At 41.6% G+C, this 20,406-nt stretch overlaps 1 protein-coding gene across 1 annotated transcript in view; it reads left to right on the plus strand.

Moving 5' to 3' along the window:
• LOC144601413 (G protein-coupled receptor kinase 5-like) overlaps window positions 1-20,406 on the plus strand; it is a 213,293-nt gene that overhangs the window by 174,698 nt on the left and 18,189 nt on the right. The window contains exons 7-11 of the mRNA XM_078413511.1: window positions 1,778-1,841; window positions 2,229-2,369; window positions 5,905-6,095; window positions 15,408-15,445; window positions 18,342-18,431. Of these exons, the coding sequence (XP_078269637.1) occupies window positions 1,778-1,841; window positions 2,229-2,369; window positions 5,905-6,095; window positions 15,408-15,445; window positions 18,342-18,431 (524 nt within the window). The remainder of the gene's footprint in view (window positions 1-1,777; window positions 1,842-2,228; window positions 2,370-5,904; window positions 6,096-15,407; window positions 15,446-18,341; window positions 18,432-20,406) is intronic.

Below are 20,406 nucleotides of genomic sequence, written 5' to 3' on the forward strand. Positions count from 1 at the left end.
CCCTTTGAAGGTGGGGAGGTCAGTATGTGATAAACCAGGCAGTGTCTACCACTCTCTGTGATCTCGTTCATTCCTGGGCATTCGAGTTGCTGATCCAAGCTGTGATACAACCAGTCAATATACTCTCCACCTTACATCTGTAGAAGTTCAAGGGAGTTTTTATTAACAAACCGAATCACCTCAATCTGCTCAGGAAGTAGAGGCATCGATGGGCTTTATTGCATTGATGTGCTGGGCCCCAGGCAGATCTTCAGGGATATACACACCTAGGCTGCTGGTTAAACTAGATACTTAAAAGCTTACAGAGTTAGACCTTCATCGACTATTGAAATGTGTGTACCAGGGCTACTCGTTTGATCCTTTGATGTGTTAGATTTATGTGAAGGTGTTCCATTGTTAGTACACAGTTTTGAAAGTACAGGGGACCCCTGCATTATGGGCATGTTGTGTTTCTATAAAATAGTCCATATCACAACTTCCCATAGCGTGCAGCCGCATCCCCTGCATGTGCATCATGGAAAACTAGTTGAAAAAAAATCTTTATTTATTTGCTTTATTTCCACATAAATTCCATGAGAACAAATTTTATTTCATATCTCAAATTGTTGGGTTGTGGGTAATGAAATCGGAATGAGCACATTTCCATCGCCTGAACAGATGTAACGCAGGGAGTTGTCTGCAATATTATTGAATTTGCTCCTCATCTCCCATCCTTCGCTAGATTGAGTTTTATGCCCTAAATGCCACCTTCAGTTGGCCTTCTGCCACGATTGTTCTCCAGGTACTACAGGAAGCCCTGCTTAGGCCATTCCAATGCTTCAAAGGTAGAGCATTCCAAAGATTCATTACCGTCTGAAAAAAAATCTCCTCCCTTCAATCCAAAATAGGCTGCGCCTAATTTTAAGACTGTGACCCCCCTAGTTCTAGACCTCGCTATCAGGTGAGCCATTCATTCCCCCTATATCCACCTCCTAGTAATACCTCTCATTCTACTAAGCTCTAAGGAATAGAGCCTAGCCTGCCAAATTTCTTCTTACGTGACAGATCTACCATTTCAGAAACCAGTGTGGTGAATCTTCACTGGACTTCCTCTGTAGAAATTATATCCTTTTTTGGTAAGAAGACCAAAATCGAACACCATACTCCACGATGCAATGTCACCAGGGCTCTGTGTAATTGGACGAAGGCATCTTTCATTTTGTTACGGGGCCAAATGGGCTGTGGGTGTTTTTGTTCCTCCTCCATCAATTTTACTGTATAAATGATGATGATACAGAGGGGAAAGCATATTGTAGAAGCCATCCCCCTTGTGAACGGATTACTGGTTCGATTATTGACTTTAAAACATGTTAAATTAAATTAACTTTCAGAAAATAACACGATAAAGAGGCGACTCTGTATGACATGGTGGAACTCGCCTACTGCCTTGTTTTCCAAGTTGCACTACAATCCTTCCAACTACATTTCTTTACAGTGAAGTATATTTGGTCCAGCAGCCAATAGCAATAATAGCAGTGTGAGCCACGATTCTTGATAACAGTTGGGTGACTGAAGTAATACTGTCCAAGGATAACATTGTCCTGACTAGCACATTTAGAAAACAACAGAAGCCTGTATAAGGAAAGAGTAATGAGATGTCAGCAAAAGCATTTCTTGTATCTTTGATGGGAGTTGAACAGAAATTTTAGAACTTATCCACGTCAAAAACTTTAAAACATTTGATTTTTACTGCATGGAAAGATCTGAATTCTTTGCTAATGCTGCATCTTTCTTTCAGACAAGTCGTAACGAAAAACACCTTTAGACAATACAGAGTACTAGGAAAAGGCGGCTTTGGTGAGGTAAGCACACCTCTTGGATAGGTTCTGTTCAGGTGTAAACACAAAATGCTGGAGTAACTCAGCGGGTCAGGCAGCATCTCGGGAGAGAAGGAATGGGTGATGTTTCGGGTAGGGACCCTTCTTCAGTACAGGTGTAGTATTTTTAAGTAACATTGCCTAAGGAAAAAAAAATGTTCATTAGAAGCAATACTTATTTTATTTAAAGTAATATGTTGATTTCTCAAGTGCCATAGATAGAATTGCAAAAATGGGCAGTTTCATAATCATCAGTAGACATTTGCCAAGGGGAAAGAGTATTTCGTATTAAATGCGTATAAAACCACGTCCGTTCCAAACGCAATAGAAAACACTTACAGAAATGTTTACTGCATTTTCTTCAAATCCTAGGTGTGTGCCTGTCAAGTCCGGGCTACGGGAAAAATGTATGCTTGTAAGAAGTTAGAGAAAAAGCGGATAAAGAAGAGAAAAGGAGAAGCTATGGCTTTAAATGAAAAGCAGATTTTAGAAAAAGTTAACAGTAGATTTGTAGTAAGTATTTGACATTAATTGCCATACAATATACCACCATGATGTATTAAATCAAAACCATTTTGCGTGTTTGAGAGTTGACCTTTATATTGGGTTCACTTTAAGTGCATCATAATTTTGTGCCAATATGTGTTTGTCCAACACTTTATCTTGTAATAACGCTTATCATTTTATTCTTCAAGAATAATGCTGTCGGTATCAATCATGGAAAAACAATAATGTATCATCATAACAGTTTAATGTAGACGAATCTTCAGATTTTCTTTTAAACATATGTTGGGAACGGCTCTCTATAGATGTTGAGATTTACAGTCGTTGTAGTTTGAGCATCATTACATTTCCATCAACCGGGTTAACCTGTCTCTCATTTGACTCTGGCTTTCAGTCGGATGGCCTATACATCTTAATATATTTCTGTGTACATACAATCACTAGAAACAAAATGATAATTTTAATAGGACATGCAATGATAAAAAATACACATGCTAGAAATCCATATTAGTAGAAGACATGGAATTAAGTAGAAGCAAGGAACTGCAGATGCTGGTTTACAAAGAAGGACGCAAACTGCTGGAGCAACTCAGTGGGTCGGACAGCATCCCCGGAGAATATGGATAAGTGACATTTCGGGTCGGAACCCTTCTTCTGTCCTGACCCAACACTAACCTGAAACGTCACCCACCCATGTTCTCCAGAGATGCTGTCTGACCCACTGAGTTACTCCAGCACTTTGTGTCCTTCTTTGTAAACCAGCATCTGCAGTTCCTTGTTTCTACTCAATTAAAAACATGATGCTATTGCAAACAACTTGATTGTTTCCTTAAAACAAAAGAATAATTTCTTCATTTTTAAGATAAATTAAGTGAGTAAATTCAAAGGAATAAATTAAATCTTGATGCACGGATGAACATTGAAATAACTTTCAGTGACCTTGACCCTAACGTTCCTCTGAAACAATTTTTAAAACTCTGGAAATTGTAAATAATCTTTCCTAAGTCACATAAATTGTAACCAAAGAAAGTGTGAACTTCTTGGTAGATAATCCCACTACTCACAATTATTTCCCTTATTTGGCAATATTCTACTTTTTGCGCTCTTTAATGTACAAATATGACTGTGTATGTCAGCTGTCTTAAGAAGGTACAATGTGAGATTTCACGACTATTTTAGTCCATGTTTTGTTCATGGAGGTTGTATTGAACAGCACTAGTTTCATGTGTAGCCTGCCACAGGTACTGCAGCCTCTCCCATTAAATATTTAATCACATTCTCCATAAAATCCATATAAACATTAACAGCACTTGAGAATTGTTTATTGTATGCAAAGTTTATCTTTTGCAAACAATGCACTTCCGTAAATTTAACTCAGCATATTCTCATTTTAGGATGCTGAGCTCAAAAACCTCTTGTAAATTTACTCCCTCATTGAGTTTAGCAATGGAGTGACCACGTTTGTCTTCATGCTTATGAATTACAGAAGGACAAATGGGTAAGATTCCCACTCCGGATGACTATCGTTTCTCGTAAGATGGCAGGTGATACTCCCATCAAACTGCTGCGCCATTCTTCATGGTTGTACAGCTTGCAACTTTCACTAGCATTGCTGTTGTTCAAGGAAGGGAAGGTCTGAACCATGAGAAACGCCAGACCCACTAAGCACCTAACTCTTGACTGCATCCTTATTAGTAACGGAATGAGAAATGGAACGTAAATACCAGCACACAATGTGAACAATTTTCTTTTAAACATTGTAGAGTTCTGCAAAGTTGCTTAATTATGTGTGAGCTGCTGAACATCATTGTTGTGACTTCAGGCTTTAGCACAGGCCAGCTGCTCACTGTCTATCTGGGTGGATGCACAGAGCAGGACCAGAAGGAGCATTGCTGGAGGTGATGGTATGGCTTACCGCTGGAATACCGTCCACCCAGAGTGTTCAGGCACTTCTCCTACCTGTACCTCATTGAGGCAGCGTACACAACATGTCTTTGCTTCAGTAAAGTGGTGCCAACTTAAACATGGTGCCTGCAGTAGTCCTGGCCAAGAAGTGCACTGCCTGCAGTTATCAAAACCATTGGTCAGGAAACTTTAAGCACCAAGATCCTTAACAAAGTTAAGCTGTATTTGTACCATTTTGCAATTTCCCTTCTACCGTTGAGTTAATGCTGTCACCAATAATCCCCATCAAAGAAGAAGTTTTATTCTCTTCCTCCAGAAGGCTTCATGTCGCACGAGTACAAGATTCATTGTGGGGGGGCATGGTGGCACAGCAGTTGAGTTGCTGCCTTACAGCGCCAGAGACCCGGGGTTCGATCTGGACTACAGGCGCTGTCTGTGCGGAATTTGTACATTCTCCCCTTGACTGCGTGGGTTTTCTCCAGGTGCTCAAGTTTCCTCCAACACTCCAAAGACGTGCAGGTTTGTAGGTTAATTGGCTTCAGTAAAAGTGTATAATTGGCCCTCGTGTGTAGGATAGTGCTAGTGTATGATGATCAATGATCGGTGCGGACTTGGTGGGCAGAAGGGTTTGTTTCTGTGCTGTATCTCTAAACTAAAGTAAACTAACCTGTGTAGACTGCAGGTTATCCCAGGGTGCAAAGGCTACTAACCAGTCCCATCACTATACAGGTGATACCTGTATCGGCCGATGGGCAGTAGTGGCATTGTAAGAGCTTTCATTAGTTTAGTTTGGTTTAGAGATACAGCATGGAAACAGGCCCTTCGGCCCACATTGTCCACACCGGCTAACCATCACCCGTAAAATAGTTCTAACCTACTCACGAGGGAACATTTACAGAAGCCAATTAAACTATAAATCAGCACATCTTTGGAATGTGGGAGGAAACCAGAGCACTCGGAGAACAATTCATGCCGTCACAGGGAGAACACACAAACCATGCAGACAGCGCCCATAGTTAGGATCAAACCCGGGTCTCTGGCGCTGTAAGGCAGCAACTCTACTGCTGCACTCTATACCGCCCCATCTTGGGAAAGGCAGCTGATTCCTGCTTCATGGAGCCATGGCCATTCCCCAGTTATCCCACAATAATACTTTTTTAGGGTAAATTACTGGATAGTTTTGATCACTGCAAGTCGGTTGAAACACTGATACCTACAGGCATGATGACAGAGAGTTGAACAGAAAGGTCATCGACCTGAAATTATAACTATTTTTTCTCTCCACAGATGCTGCCTGACCTGCTGAGAATTTTTATATATTTGTATATTGTATCCTGTATCCCCACAGTATTTGCTCAAAAGAAATCTTGGTCAATCTCCCAACAAACCCAATTTTTCCGACTTTCACTGCATATATTGAAATTCTGCCAAATGATGGATATGTTGCTTTTTATCAACACTCCTGTGTAGATGGGACATGTTAGTCATGTGGGAAAGTTGTCCATGTGTAGATGGACATGGACTAGTGCAGGTGGGGCATGTTGGTTGGCCAGATTGGGTTGAAGGGCCTGTTTCCATGCTGTCGGACTCTATGACTCCAATTTATTTAATTAACAATTTCTGTTTCTTGTGCTTATAGGTCAATTTAGCTTATGCTTATGAAACAAAGGATGCACTGTGCTTAGTTCTGACCTTAATGAATGGAGGTGACTTGAAGTTCCATATCTACAGCATGGGAAATCCAGGGTTTGAAGAAGATCGGGCAGTATTTTATGCAGCTGAAATCTGTTGTGGCCTGGGAGATCTTCACAAGGAAAATATAGTTTACAGGTGAGAAGGGTTTCTTCCCAGCTTCAGTGAATCTTAGAGTCCAAAGATAGATACTGCACAGAAACAGGTCCTTCAGCCCACTAAATCAGTAATAACAATCACATTACTTTTTATACTAATCTTTCCCTAACTAATTTTATTAATCCCACATCCCCATTAATTTCTCACCCTCTTGCACCACTCATCTACACAAACAACACGTAGACAACACCGGAAGCCAAGAATGAACCAAAGTAACGGGTGCTATAAGACAGCAGCTTAACTACCTAGTTCCTTAACACAATTTTGCATCTTTAAATCATTATTTGTTGGAAAATAATGTTTCTGGAAGCCAATGGTTATGGAGGTGTTAGGATGACTTAAGTGAAGACTGTGAATGCTGGCAAGCACAAACAAATAGTTCATTCAACAACTATTATCCATTGTGGCCACCAAACATCAACATAAAATGCATAGTTATTTTAGATTTAGTTTTAGTGATACAGCGTGGAAATAGGCCCTTCAGCCCACCGAGTCCTCGCCGAGTATCGATCACCTGTACACTAATTCGACGTAATCCCACTTTCGCATCCTACACACTAGGGGTAATTTACAGAAGCCAATTAACATACAAACCTGTACATCTTTGGAGTGTGGTAGGAAATCGGAGCATCCAGAGAAAAACCGTGCTGTCATAGGAAGATCGTACAAACTCTGTGCAGACTTCACCAGTAGCCCGGATCAAACCCGGGTCGATGGCACTGTGAGGCAGCAGCTCTACCACTGCGCCACAGTGCCACCCGAAATCGGCGTCCGCACTGCCCGACCTCTTCCTCTTTGCAAGATGCTGACTGACTGACCCTGTGTGCATTCACACCACAGGCGGCTAATCTCCACTCACGCTGAGTTCTGCCCCTCGTTTACAGAGGCTGCAGTCAGGGGCATGGTTTTACTCAAAATGCATGTAGTTCATTGACCCAGCCAAAATCGTTCAAACTATCTGTTCAAGAATAAGCAGATTAACAGAATTAATTGAAGCAGATGAAGTCTACAGCTGCCCCCAAAATAGAAGAAAGCATGCCGTCTTCACCTTCTGCTACAATTGGTCTTCAGAAGTACATGCATCACTGACAGTGGACGGTGTCTTACTAGACTGGAGCTGGATAAAGATGAAACAAGGAGTATCTAGCTTTCATAATTTCACACTTGTCTTGCTGTGCACAGACTTATCAACTTTAATCTATTCAAATATGCTCCTCTGGATCAACCTGAGGTTTTAGTTACATAATGCCTCTTACAAATAGCCCCCACAGTTATCACCTCAGACATCCAGATCAAGGGCATCGTGATGCAGCTACTGCCTCGTGGCTCCAGCAACCCCAGCTCAATCCTGACCTTCGGTCCTCTCTGTGTGGAGTTTGCACTCCTTCTCTATGAGTTCCTTCACAAACTCCAGTTTGCTCCCGCATCAAGAAAAGGTTGATTTAATGAATTTTTTGATCACTGTACATTCCTTCGAATGTGCGGGATAAACAGTCAAGTCTTGGGGAACGGTCTCTGCGGAAGGTTAAAAGGGGTGCAGATGGGAAGGTGAGACTGGTGGTGGGATTGTGTTGGAGGAGACAGAAATGTCAGGATGATCTGGTGGCTGTGGAAGCTGGTGGGGGTGAAAGGTGAGGACCAGGGGAACTCTATCCTTATTCCGTCTGGGGAGAGGAGGAACACGAGCAGAACACAGAAGAGACGCAGTTGAGTGATCCATCTATGATCGCTGGGAAAAAACACGTTTACTAAAGAAAGAGGACACCTCTTTCTTTAGAAAGAATGTCCAGCAATGGAAAGCCTCATCAGCCTGGGACCTGTTTAGATCCCAGGCTGGTAGTATAGAGATAGGGGTTACACCTCCTCCATTTGCAGGAGAAAATGCCTGAGGAGGGGGTGGGATGAACGCTGGGGGAATCACAGAGGGACTGGTCCCTTGCGGAAAGCAGAACGAGTGGGGATGGGATGCTGTGACTGGGATGTCGAAGCAAACACTATCACTGTTTTAGACAGATGTTATGTCTATCTTTGGTATAAACCAGCAGTTGCAGTTCTTTTTTTCCATCGTTGTTTTGCCTGGCGGAGGTGCGGTAAGAGCAGGTGTGTGAAATGGAGGATGCGGGTGAGGGCTCTAGGCCTCATCTCGAGAACAGATGCAGTGGAGATGATGAAACTGAGAGAAGGGGATTGCTGCCTTACAAAAGACAGGATGAGAGAAAGTGTAATATAGTTGGCAATGGGGGTCAGTGGGTTTACAGTAAGTGGGAGTGGATGGATTCCCTCCTGAGAAGGAGAGAGGTGGCGGAAATGGTGCAAGTGAATTAGAGGGCAGAGTGGCAGTGGCATCGTCGATGAAATTGATGAGTTCCACAAGCAAATAATGCCCAAATATACTTTTTTTTAGCAACTAGTTTCGGTAATACTTGAATGTTATTGTCGTACAGCTGTGGAGCAGACACTAGTGGCTATTCTACCCAACTTTTAAACTGCGTGGCTACAAGCTGGATTCCTGCGCACTTTTGCACTCTGGGTTCCATTTCCAGCTATCGAGACGACAAGGGGGCAATCAGGATGAGGGCCATGTTTGGAGCACATCTGTAGATGAATGCCCCAAGCAATGCTCAAGCATTGCATAGAGAATGATATCATTCCATGTGTATCAGAAGATGAAATCCGTTCAGACACATTTGTATGACCCCCAGTCAGTTTACGGAGTGACCCGAGATGACCCAGAAAGTACTTTGTCTCATTTCACATTTGACATCTTTTATTTTCCATGCAATCTAATTACGCTGCCTGTGTAATCGGAGAGGAGGATTAATTCCAAGATTTAAATCCCCCATTTCTGGGCTGTAGGTCAAACACTCTGTTGATCACACAAGAATGATCAGTAAAATGGACGGACTGGCAGCGATCCACCCACCCAAAGTAAATCGGAATGGGTGAACAAGTACACAGTAAATCGCAGATGCCACATTACCCTTGTAACCCTTCCCCATCCAGGCTCTCTAGCTGAATCTTATCCATAAGATAATGTCACTATCCAATCAACACTTAGACAATAGACAATAGGTGCAGGAGGAGGCCATTCGGCCCTTCGAGCCAGCACCGCCATTCAATGTGATCATGGCTGATCATTCTCAATCAGTACCCCGTTCCTGCCTTCTCCCCATACCCCCTGACTGAAAAAGTTTTTCCTCATCTCAGTTCTAAATGGCCTACCCCTTATTCTTAAACTGTGGCCCCTTGTTCTGGACTCCCCCAACATTGGGAACATGTTTCCAGCCTCTAACGTGTCCAACCCCTTAATAATCTTATACGTTTCGATAAGATCTCCTCTCATCCTTCTAAATTCCAGTGTATACAAGCCTAGTCGCTCCAGTCTTTCAACATATGATAGTCCCGCCATTCCAGGAATTAACCTAGTAAACCTACGCTGCACGCCCTTTATCAATACCAACAGATCAGGTATACTCGGTATAATATGATACTATGCTATGGCATTTGTAAAACAAATCATGTCCAAACACATGGGTTTTTTAGCAATGGGTTTCAGTAATAATCGGATCATCAGGAATAGGGGTAGAATTAGGCCATTTGGCCCATCTAGTCTACTCGTCCATTTAATCATGGATGATCTGCTCTCCCTCCTAACCCCATTCTCCTGCCTTATCCCCATAACCTCTGACACCTGCACTAAGAATCTATCTATCTCTGCCGTAAAAATATCCACTGACGGCATCTTCAGCCTTCTGTGGCAAAGAATGCTGCAGATTCACCACCCTTTACTGGATATTACTGCACTACAACTGTGGGAAAGACAGTAGTGGATATGCCACCTGGATCGGTACTTTTAAATTGCCTGGCTACAAGTTGAATTCTTGCAGCTTGATGAAAACTCAGCCATGCTTGGTTATTTTTGCGCACTTGACTTCTATTTCCAGCTGTTGATTTCACATGTATTGAGAGCATAGTGGAAAAGCTTACATGTTGAATACATTTAATTAGCAGACCCCTGGAAAGTGCTCCAAGCCAGTTTGACGCGTTTGAGTCCCAGACCCAGCAGTGTGAGAGACTCCCATCTGGAATTAGTCGCAGAGTCATAAAGTCAGGCGACATGGAAACAGGCCCTTCGGCCCATCGCGTCCGTGCTGGACATCTATACAAATCCCATTATCCAGATACTTCCTAAACGTGAGAGCACTTGCTTTACCACCCACTCAGCTTTCCTCTGATCCTCCTACACGCGAACAGAGGGACCCGGCGTGTGGGGGCCACTGAGAACAAGGATGGACTGGGGGAGTCCTGGATAACAAAGGGGGGGGCCAGCGTAGGGGGGGCCAGCGTAGGGGGGGCCATTGAGAACACAGTGGGGGAGGGGGGAGAAGAGGGGATGGGTGCTTTCTGTATCTTTGCGGCGACTGTTTTGTGTACTTTGTGTGCAAAAACAAAGAATTTCACTGTACCGAGCGAGGTACAAGTGACAATTATGTATCATCATCATTATCACCTCACCCGAAACCACCATCCTCTTTTTTCACACAGAATTACACCGTCGCTTTCATTTTCTTCAAAATCTGGATCTCTGTTTCTTTTGCTACGGATGCAGCCAGATATGGGAGCATTGCCATCATTTTACGTTTGTGTGTCTGATTTCCAGCACGCAATATTTGAGTTATATGGATATTTTCAGACTTAGAAATCTTTGCTTTCATTAGGTAGACATTTTGTGTCATTCTCTGTTATCATGGACTGTGGGAAAGTAACAATTCTTCAGCGAAAGTGTCATTAACAACAAATGCAATCTTCGAACCTCCAAGGGAGGAGTTAGCAAGTGACATTTCCCAGAATCAGAAAGTTTCACATAGTTGACAAATGGGAGGCAGCTCAGAGACACAGTTCATTCATGTCCAGTGGTCCAATAGTGCTTTACTTTCACATGTGCAAAGTGCAAACGCACAGTGTAATTCAGTCCAGTAGAGTATTGCTATACAATCCCCGATTAGCAATTCTACAAAAATAGTTTACTGAGTCCGCATGCAAGAGGCGCCATGTTTTGGCGTCATTCTCCAAGTCCAGTCCCCGCTCAAGTTATCATGAGCAGCGCCCGATTCAGGCAAGCCCCAGGCTGCTGCAAGCCTCCAGCCATCACCTTCCTTGGTCGACCAGCAACTGACATCCTCTCCTCTTGTTTAGAACGGCTGTCAGGGGTTATGGGGAGAAGGCAGGAAAATGGGATTAGGAGGCAGAGATCAGCCATGATTGAATGGCAGAGTGGACTTGATGAGCCAAATGGCCCAAATACTACTCCTAGAACTTGTGAACTCTACCCATTCACCTTTGTGTCCCTGGGGCGCCTCCCTCAGCCGACCTCGAGGGCACAGTGGGCCAGATCCCGGTTCCCCCTTCTCCCCTACCAGCCTCGCTCCTCTCCTGTCGCCGGCTCCATCCTCATGGTCTCCGGGGCATGGGCATCGGCGGCTCGGTGGCTCCACCTGCTGGGTGTACCGAGCACGGGTCACTGTCACAGAGTCTGTGAATCTCCACAGAGTGACTGGATAGCACTGTCAAATAGACACGGAGAAAAGTAGGGCAGAAGCAAAGCAAGATGTGTTTAAATTCTCATCTATCCACCCGCGAGAAAAAACAAGGATTGATTATAAGTGCAAAACCCAGGCAATGCTGGAAAAGTAAATCTGTGCACAACTACTTTCTAAACCTTGAATTCAAAAAATATAAATTTCAGAACTGTAAAAATGCAAGAGTCACTGGCAGTTCCATATCTAACAGGTGGCATTTGCCTGCTTTATGGAGTCTAGGGGTGGAGTGTGACATTGGTGTAATTCCCTCGGTGACAATCTGCTCAGCAGGAACGGTGAGGCAACTCTTTAGAGTGGTGAGGAAAGGTTGAGAGAGTGACAGGGAAGCATAGGTTCATCTACGAGTAATTGAAGTTAGTTCAACTCAATACGACTTTTTGAGAAGTTATGTGAGATATTAAGAAGCCTTTGTCAGTGGGAAAATCTGAGAACCTGGCTTCATTGATTTCAGCCATGTTGTTCGCATGGCTGGTTTTCCCACCATCCCTCTCCCTTCCTCACCCCTCCCCCACCCACAAACATTGCAGCATAGTGGCTTGCCAGGCCCTCTGCTCTGAAGTGCTCACAACCCAAATGTAGGTCAAAGGTCAGGACACGAAGGGGAGTAATTCGGCGAGTTAGGCAGCATCTGTGGAGAACATGGATAGCTGACATTTCGGGTTGGAGTCTAAAAAAAGGTCCCGACCACAAACGTCACCTATCCTTGTTCTCCAGAGATGCTGCCTGACCCGCTGAGTTACTCCAGCATTTAGTGTCCTATTGTGTAATCCAGCATCTGTAGTTCCTTGTTTCTAGACCAAAGGTTAGTTTGTGGGTGTTTAGAGGACCAGCAGTGTGAATGACAGGCGTGTCTTTTATTTTTGAAACTGTAAATCATTGCTTCTGTAAGACATCCCCATGCTGTAAGTTTTATGCAAACACGAATCATTGCCTTTCACTAGCAAATTACAAGTACAATGTCTCTCTGTCTCGTGCATGGGAATGAAACAATTACAAGAATTCTAGCATATCTTAGTACTTTTGAGATCTTTGCATGTATCACAGATCCATTCTGGCAGATCCATTTTTATCGAAACTCACCCTTGACTCAATCTTGGTCAAGTTCTACTTAAGAATAAACTTTACTCGGTTATTTGATGCAGCCGGTGATTTGTAAAACACTCTTCCTTGACGCTCTGTTGTTTTGGAATTCAGCAAGTTTATAACAAAAACCTTTTGTCAAAATAATGCATTGCCAAGAATGGAAATATTTATTCCATCAGTATTTTAAACCAGTCAATCAAATGCTGACTACATTAACACTGTCACCTGGGACGTACAGCTTTGAAGTCATTCCCAACAGTTGTGCATGAATGCCCTCCTTTATCAGAATGGTATGTGTTAGGAACATATGGAAAATCTCCAATATAAACTTTCCATGCGCATTCATTCAGAGTCATGCAACATGAAACTCTGACCCGTTGTGCCGTCCACCACTGATCTTGGACTCTCCAGCAGTGCTTGACCTATTTTTTTCTGATATTAAATCAGATGGTCATTTGAAAACCACCAACTGCTCAGTCAGCCATGAAAGAATAATACGCCAAACAGATAAATGTTTCTCGTGACTTGCCGTGGAACTAATGATTCCTCCAGCCAGGAGTCTATGGAAAAGATTTTTTTTTTAATGTGTGAGAAAGGAACGCCTTCGCTGAGTTATGAAGGAAATGGATCATTTCATTAGCTCATCAGACACAAACTTTTCAATCAAATCATAGCAGCATCCTTACACGCAAACGGAAATGCAACTTAGATAGGTGCCAAGAATGACAAATCTAGTGGGATAAAAGCTCCTTAGGGCTATAGATATCTTCGGCCTTGCAGTCAACATGAACCATTGCCACCAAACAAGGAAATACAAAGTGCATGTGCACACGACAAGAGGAAACAGATAAATCATTCGGTTTATTTGCAAACAATGCTTCCTCAAAACGAACTGGCAAATGTAAATTAGATTCAAAACTTGTTCAAATATCAATTTTGATAAATGTCCAAAACAGCATTAGGTCATATCTTACTGGGCAGCACGTGTTTCATGATATATTGCAAGACTTTACAAAGAAATATGCTAGAGAAGCAGCCTTTTAGTAAAACCAGCCGACAATCACTACTGGTCTCATTCACCAGCACTGGGTCTATGCCTTGGAGATTCTAAAGCTCCTCAGAACACCACCCATTCAGGCAATGCCTTCAAGTGTTCAACCTCTCTGAGTGAGAAAGAAATTCTTCTTCAGAACCCTTTAAAACCTTCTGCCCCTTACCTTAAACCTATGCCCCTTAGTTTTAAACATCACTTGGGGGAAAAAAAAGTCTTACAGTTTACTCTATCATGTTGTCCCCACCTCCCACCTTTGGTCATATCAACCATGTCCAATCATGGTGAATTTGCAGTCATCAATTAACTACCAACAGCATCTTTGGGATGTAGCAGGAAACTCGCACAGAAGCAGGGAGAAGGTGAAAACCTTATGTAGAACTGGAGATAGGACTGAATCCAGTTTACTGAAGCTGCGTAACTTTGATAGAGCAATAAAGACAGATTATTTTCTGAACAGTAAGCGATTTAATATTTAGAGGGAGCTGTGGCTCCTTGTATAGGAATCGCCATGCATAAATATGTTGTCCAAAATTCATGCACGGTGATTCACATACAAGGAAATAAATATTAAATTGCCGTTTGGAAAATATATATTTTTTCTCTCTCAAAGTGGATGACCTCACATATTTCCATATTATATTCCATCTGCTGGTTTCTGGCCTTTTCACTTACCCTATGCCCAAAAGCCTTTCTGCATTCTTCTCACAGTCTGCACAGTCATCCAGCTTTGCAATATCAACAGACCTGGATATATTACACTTGATCCCCTCAGCCAAACTATTGATATAGGTTGCAAACTCCTGAGGGCACAGCCCTAACCCTCACTTAGTGCATTAGCTTTGTATTGCACAGTGCAAATGCACAAGCTTTCCACTGTACCTCAGTACACGTAAACTAAACCAAAGTAAACTAGTTGCAGCCTAACAACTGAAAAATGACCGGTTTATATCCACTGTATTTCCTGTTCATTGACCTATCCTAGAGCCACATTATTATCCTAGCTGCAATACTATATGCGTCAGTAATGTTTATAATCCCTAATGTGGTACCTTATCAAAGTCTTTCTGAATGGCTGCATGCCATCAACTATATTTCACTGATTACAACTTCAGAAAATCCAAGCAGTTTTGTCCAACAATATTTCCCTTTCAATCCATGTTGTCTTGACCAATCCTATTATTGTTTTATAGGTCACCTGGTGTCACTTTCTTAATCAATACCAGCTTCATCAATTTATGGTTCCTGGTTCTCTTCTTCCTCCTTTCTTAAATAATAATTACAATTACAACCTTTGGGATCCGAGAATTTCTGTAATTTTGGAAGATGACTACAAAAGTCATTGGATGCAGTCATCAACTCCTAAGACAAAGTTTGGTAACTGCACTTAACTGATAGGAGGCACCAGTGGATTGTGAATGCTAGCAGGGCTGAATGGCCTCTTCCTGTACTGTAAATACAATCAGAAAATGAAAAAAAAGTGTTTTATTTTGTTTCTGTTAAAATACAAAAAAAATGTTCATGTGTGATATTTTCTATTTGTTTCATTTATATCAGGGATCTGAAGCCTGAGAATATATTGTTAGATGATTATGGTAAGTATTTCAATTTTTAAACTAATAAGTATAGTCCAGTTGGGTGAATTTAGAGCCTTACTAAAATGTTGACAGTTACATTGTTACCCCCACCCCCCAAACTCATTTCATTAATGAGTTTTCATTTGTGTTAACATTTGTCTGTGCATGTGTGTGCAAATAAACTTTTATGAGTGTTTATTACATTTATTGTATTTAATTACAAATGTATCTGAAAGCTGCAAGAGTGCAATAATATCATAATGTTCAGGCACTAACCATAGATTCTTGAGTAACATCTATCTTCTGTGCAGTGTATATGTAAAATGTTGCACAAAAGTAGCATCCTGGGTTATGGAATTTACTCCACGATGCCATGCAATAACCTGCACACAAGCATGTTCCAGAGAACATATTTGCTACTCTAACTAGAATTATTGCCAGTGGTAGGATCTGAAGCATCTGCTGGGGTGATTTTGATAGTCTGGAGCATAATGCATTGAACTAATGGTGATCTTACACTTTATTCTTATTCACTGGTAGCCAAGAAAGTGAAGAAAATGAACAAAGTGGGAAAGTGAGGTGTCTAGTAACAACTGAGGAAACATTAAATTAAACATTTGTAAAGCTATACCAGTCAAAATATGATCAACTGGACCAATTTCATCAGGAAATATGTACATAAAGCAATAACACTACCCTGTGGTGAAATCCAAATTCACCCTTTTGTGAACTAACGATTAAAAGATTAGATGTGTTGCTATGTCACAAGCTTCAAATATATTACACTATGTGAAGTTTCTGTTTTATATTGTTTTGGAAAACTAAATCAAATATATTCAAAAACGATAGCATGGAAAATTGGGAGACATTACAAGACATGATCAATACTGTAGAATACCTTTTGCCTCTGTGGCCTTCATTGAAATTCTACCCATTAAACTGTAGACAAGTTCAAAGGATATTCTGATTTCTGTGACTGTCCTTTATTTAGCCTGCACGCTGTTGCTAAAACAAATGCTAATGTTACAGTAACAAAGCTACTCAGATGTCAAGAGTATTTCTATCTGTAATATTAACCATATATAATTAAAAACTACAGTCAGAACTTTTTTTCCCGCCCCAAGGTGGAAATGTCAAAGACTAGAGGGCATAGCTTTAAGGTGAAAGGAGCAAAGTTAATGGGAGATATGCGGGGCAAGTGTTTTTACACAGAGAATGGTGGGTGCCTGGAATGCGCTGCCAAGGGCAGTGGTGGAGGCAGATATACGATAGTGGCTTTAAGAGGCTTTTACATAGAAAATAGGTGCAGGAGCAGGCCATTCGGCCCTTTGAGCCAGCTTCGCCATTCAATATGATCATGGCTGATAATCCTAAATCTGTACCCTGTTCCTGCTTTCTCCCCAAATCTCTTGATTCCGTTAGTCCTAAGAGCTATACCTAACTCTCTCTTGAAAACATCAATTGAGATATGCACATGGATATGTAGGGAATGTAGGCGTATGGATCATGTGCAGGCAGAGAGATTAGTTAATTTGGCATCATGTTCAGCATGGACATTGTGGGCCTCGTGGTCTGTTCCCATGCTCTGCTGTTCTATGTTCTATGTATGGTGCTGCATACAATACTGCAGCATGTTGGTATAGCATCTAGTCCTACTGCCTCACAGCTCCAGGGACCGAGGCTTGAACCTGACCTTCAGTGTGATCTCCGCGGAGTCTGCATGTTTTCTCTGTAATTGTATCGCTTTCTGCCCATAGGCCAAAGAAGTGCAAGTAAGTCACTTGACTTACAAATTATAAATTATCCCTGGTGTTGGTTAGTGGCAAAAGAAAATTCAATGGGAGTTGACGAGAAAGTGTGAGAAGGAATGGGTTGCAGAAGTATAGGAAAGTAACTGGAAGGGGAATAGGATGAATGGGAGTGAATCCTCAGGATACGGTATTGTTCTGTTGGACTGAACGGCTTCCTTGTCACCGTGAGGTAAGATCATAAAATAAAATTGGGGCAGCATGGTGGCGCAGCGGTAGAGTTGCTGCCTTACAGCGCCAGATACCTGGGTTCGACCCTGACTACGGGTGTTGTTTGTACATTCTCCCCGTGACCCCGTAGGTTTTCCCCAAGTGCTCTGGCTTCCTCCCACATTCCAGACATATAGGTTTGTAGGTTAAATGGCTTTGGTAAAGATTGTAAATTGTCCCAAGCGTGTATAGGATAGTGCTAGTGCATGGGGATCGCTGGTCGGCACGGACATGATGGGCCGCAGGGCCTGTTTCCGCGCTTTATCTCTAAACTAAACTAAGAATCTGAAACAGAAAAATAAAATTACAAGCAGCATTCCCTGAATATAAGCTTGGTGCAACATTTTGTAAAATGGATGTTAACCAAATAAGGTTATGCCATGGCAAGGTGTTACAACAGGTGGCCCTGCTGCTGCCTCGTTGCTGCAGGAGCCCAGGTTTAATATGCTTGTGCTGCCCATGTGGAGTTTGCAAGTTTTTCCCATGACCGATCACATTGCTTTTAACCAGCATGCATCAAATGGACAGAATGGCTTCCTGTACTGTAGTATCTATTCCTGATGTTTGAATACCTTAGTTACAATTCTTTCTTTCACATCAGAATAATGCAGTGCTCAAAAAAATAATTTTCTTTCTATTAAACAAGGTCAAATCTGATCTCACAGGGAAATAGTAAATTATTCATTGTGTTCTCTGGTTTAGTAGATAGTCCCTACTAATTTGGAGTTGCTTTCTTTTGAAGAAAATTGCCATAGTAACAACCATTTTGTTATTCCACCAAGTGATTTAGTCAAGGGGTGCCAGCATCTTTATGTTCTCCTTGAGGGGGCTTGCAATAAAGTGATAATTAAATAAATAACTCATTGATTTGTGCCTCTTTGTGTGATCTCTTGCAGGTCATATTAGGATATCGGATCTGGGTTTAGCTGTGAAAATTCCTGAAGGGGATACGATTCGTGGCAGGGTAGGAACAGTAGGATACATGGGTAAGGCCTTCTGATAGATTTTGATATTGTGATTGTTCCATGTATCTTTGATATTTAAATTTGTAATTGTGTTGGAACTTTTGCCGTGGAATCGTGAATACTAACAATTCATACTTTCTAAACATGTGCATAGAATTCTTTTTTCAAAAATGTAAAAAAATATATTCATACTAATGTAAAAGCACAGTATAAATATGAATCTAATATAACTTTGATTTGGTGCTGAGCTACAGGTGAGCTATTTCCTGGTTTTTTTTAATTCTCCTGGTTAGGGAGTTTAAATATTCAGATGATATTTTTCCACGTGACTACTGGCAGGTGTTTACAAAGATTGATGTAAAATTATGCTCCTGCTAGATGATTTTCATTTGTCTCCCTCTGCTAACTATAATCTGTACTAACCATACATAGTATATATTAATCATCAAAGAACGTGGTGCCATATGGTTCAAATGATGGAAAATGTTTCATTGAGTGTAAAATTTGTAAGGGAGAAGAACTTTTAATTTAAAACCCCGTTTTCTTACATAGCAAACAGGGACAGTTTCTTCCTAGCTGCTATCAGGCAACTGAATCATCCTATTAACAACTAGAGAACAGTCCTGATTTACTATCTACCTCACTGGAGACCGTTGGACTATCTTGAATCGGACTTTGCTGGAATTTATCTTGCACCAAACGTCATTCCCTTTATTATGTATCTACACAATGTGGATGGCTCGATTGTAATCATGTATTGTCTTTCTGCTGACTGGTTAGCACTCAACAAAAGTTTTCCACTGTACCTTAGTACATGTGACAATGTACTAAACAAAATTTTTAAAAACTAAACTGGTTGTAAATGTTTTAAAAGAAACGCAAATGCAGTGGGCTGCCATGTCAAGGAATTTACTTTACAGAATAACATCATTCCGCTAAGTGTAGGTAGTGTATTTCCCTATTAGCACATTTTGATTGACATTATATAGTGGCCCATCTCCTGATAAGCTAAGTACGTAATGCATTGAAAATGCTGTATAATGTCTTGGCAGCCACCACAGACCTTCATTGGATTTGGTATCAAGGCATGGATATATATACAAGCTCTTAATCAATTATTAGTTGGTCCCTTTACATTTTCAGTTTTCTTTTCATCTAAATTGGTTAAGTTACGATCTAAAATAATTATAACAAGATCACTGCAATAAATTACATGGTTGTCCGCACCCTTTAAAACATGCATTATACTTTTCCTTTAATCATAGTTACAGAGTCATACAGCACAGAAACAGGCCCCTCAGCCCACCATGTCCATGGTGACCGTTAAGTACCCAACTAGACCAATCCCATTTACCAGTTCATAAGTTCATAAATGATAGGAGCAGAATTAGGTCATTCGGATCATCAAGTCTACTCCGCCATTCAATCATAGCTGATCTATCTTTCCCTCGTAACCCCATTCTCCTGCCTTCTTCCCATAACCCCTGACACCCTTACTAATCAAGAATCTATCTATCTCTGCCACAAAAAAATATCCATTGACTTGATCTCCACAGCCTTCTGTGGCAAAGATTTCCACAGATTAACCACCACTAGTATTTGGTCGGTAACATCTACGCCTTGTTGATTCAAATGCTCATGTAGATACTTCTTAAATGTTTTGAGAATATTTCCTCCACCACCCGTCAGGCAGAGTGTTCCAGTTTCAACTAACTCTGGGTGAACATGTTTTTCCTCAGATCCCCTCTAAACATATCTTCCCTTACTATTAACCAATGCCCTCAAATCATAGACACCTGCTATCCTACTATCTACGCTATCAATACCTCTCATAATTTTGTATGGCTCTAAAAGGTCCTCCCTCTAGTCCAAGGAAAACAAACCCATCCTATTCCAGGCAACACCCTAACAAATCTTCTCCAGCCCAGTCATATCCTCCCTATATGTGGTCACCAGAACTATACACAGTACCCAAACTGTGGCCAACCAAAGTTGT

The sequence above is a fragment of the Rhinoraja longicauda genome, chromosome 16 (assembly GCF_053455715.1).
Source record: "Rhinoraja longicauda isolate Sanriku21f chromosome 16, sRhiLon1.1, whole genome shotgun sequence".
Classification (NCBI taxonomy): Eukaryota; Metazoa; Chordata; class Chondrichthyes; order Rajiformes; family Arhynchobatidae; genus Rhinoraja; species Rhinoraja longicauda.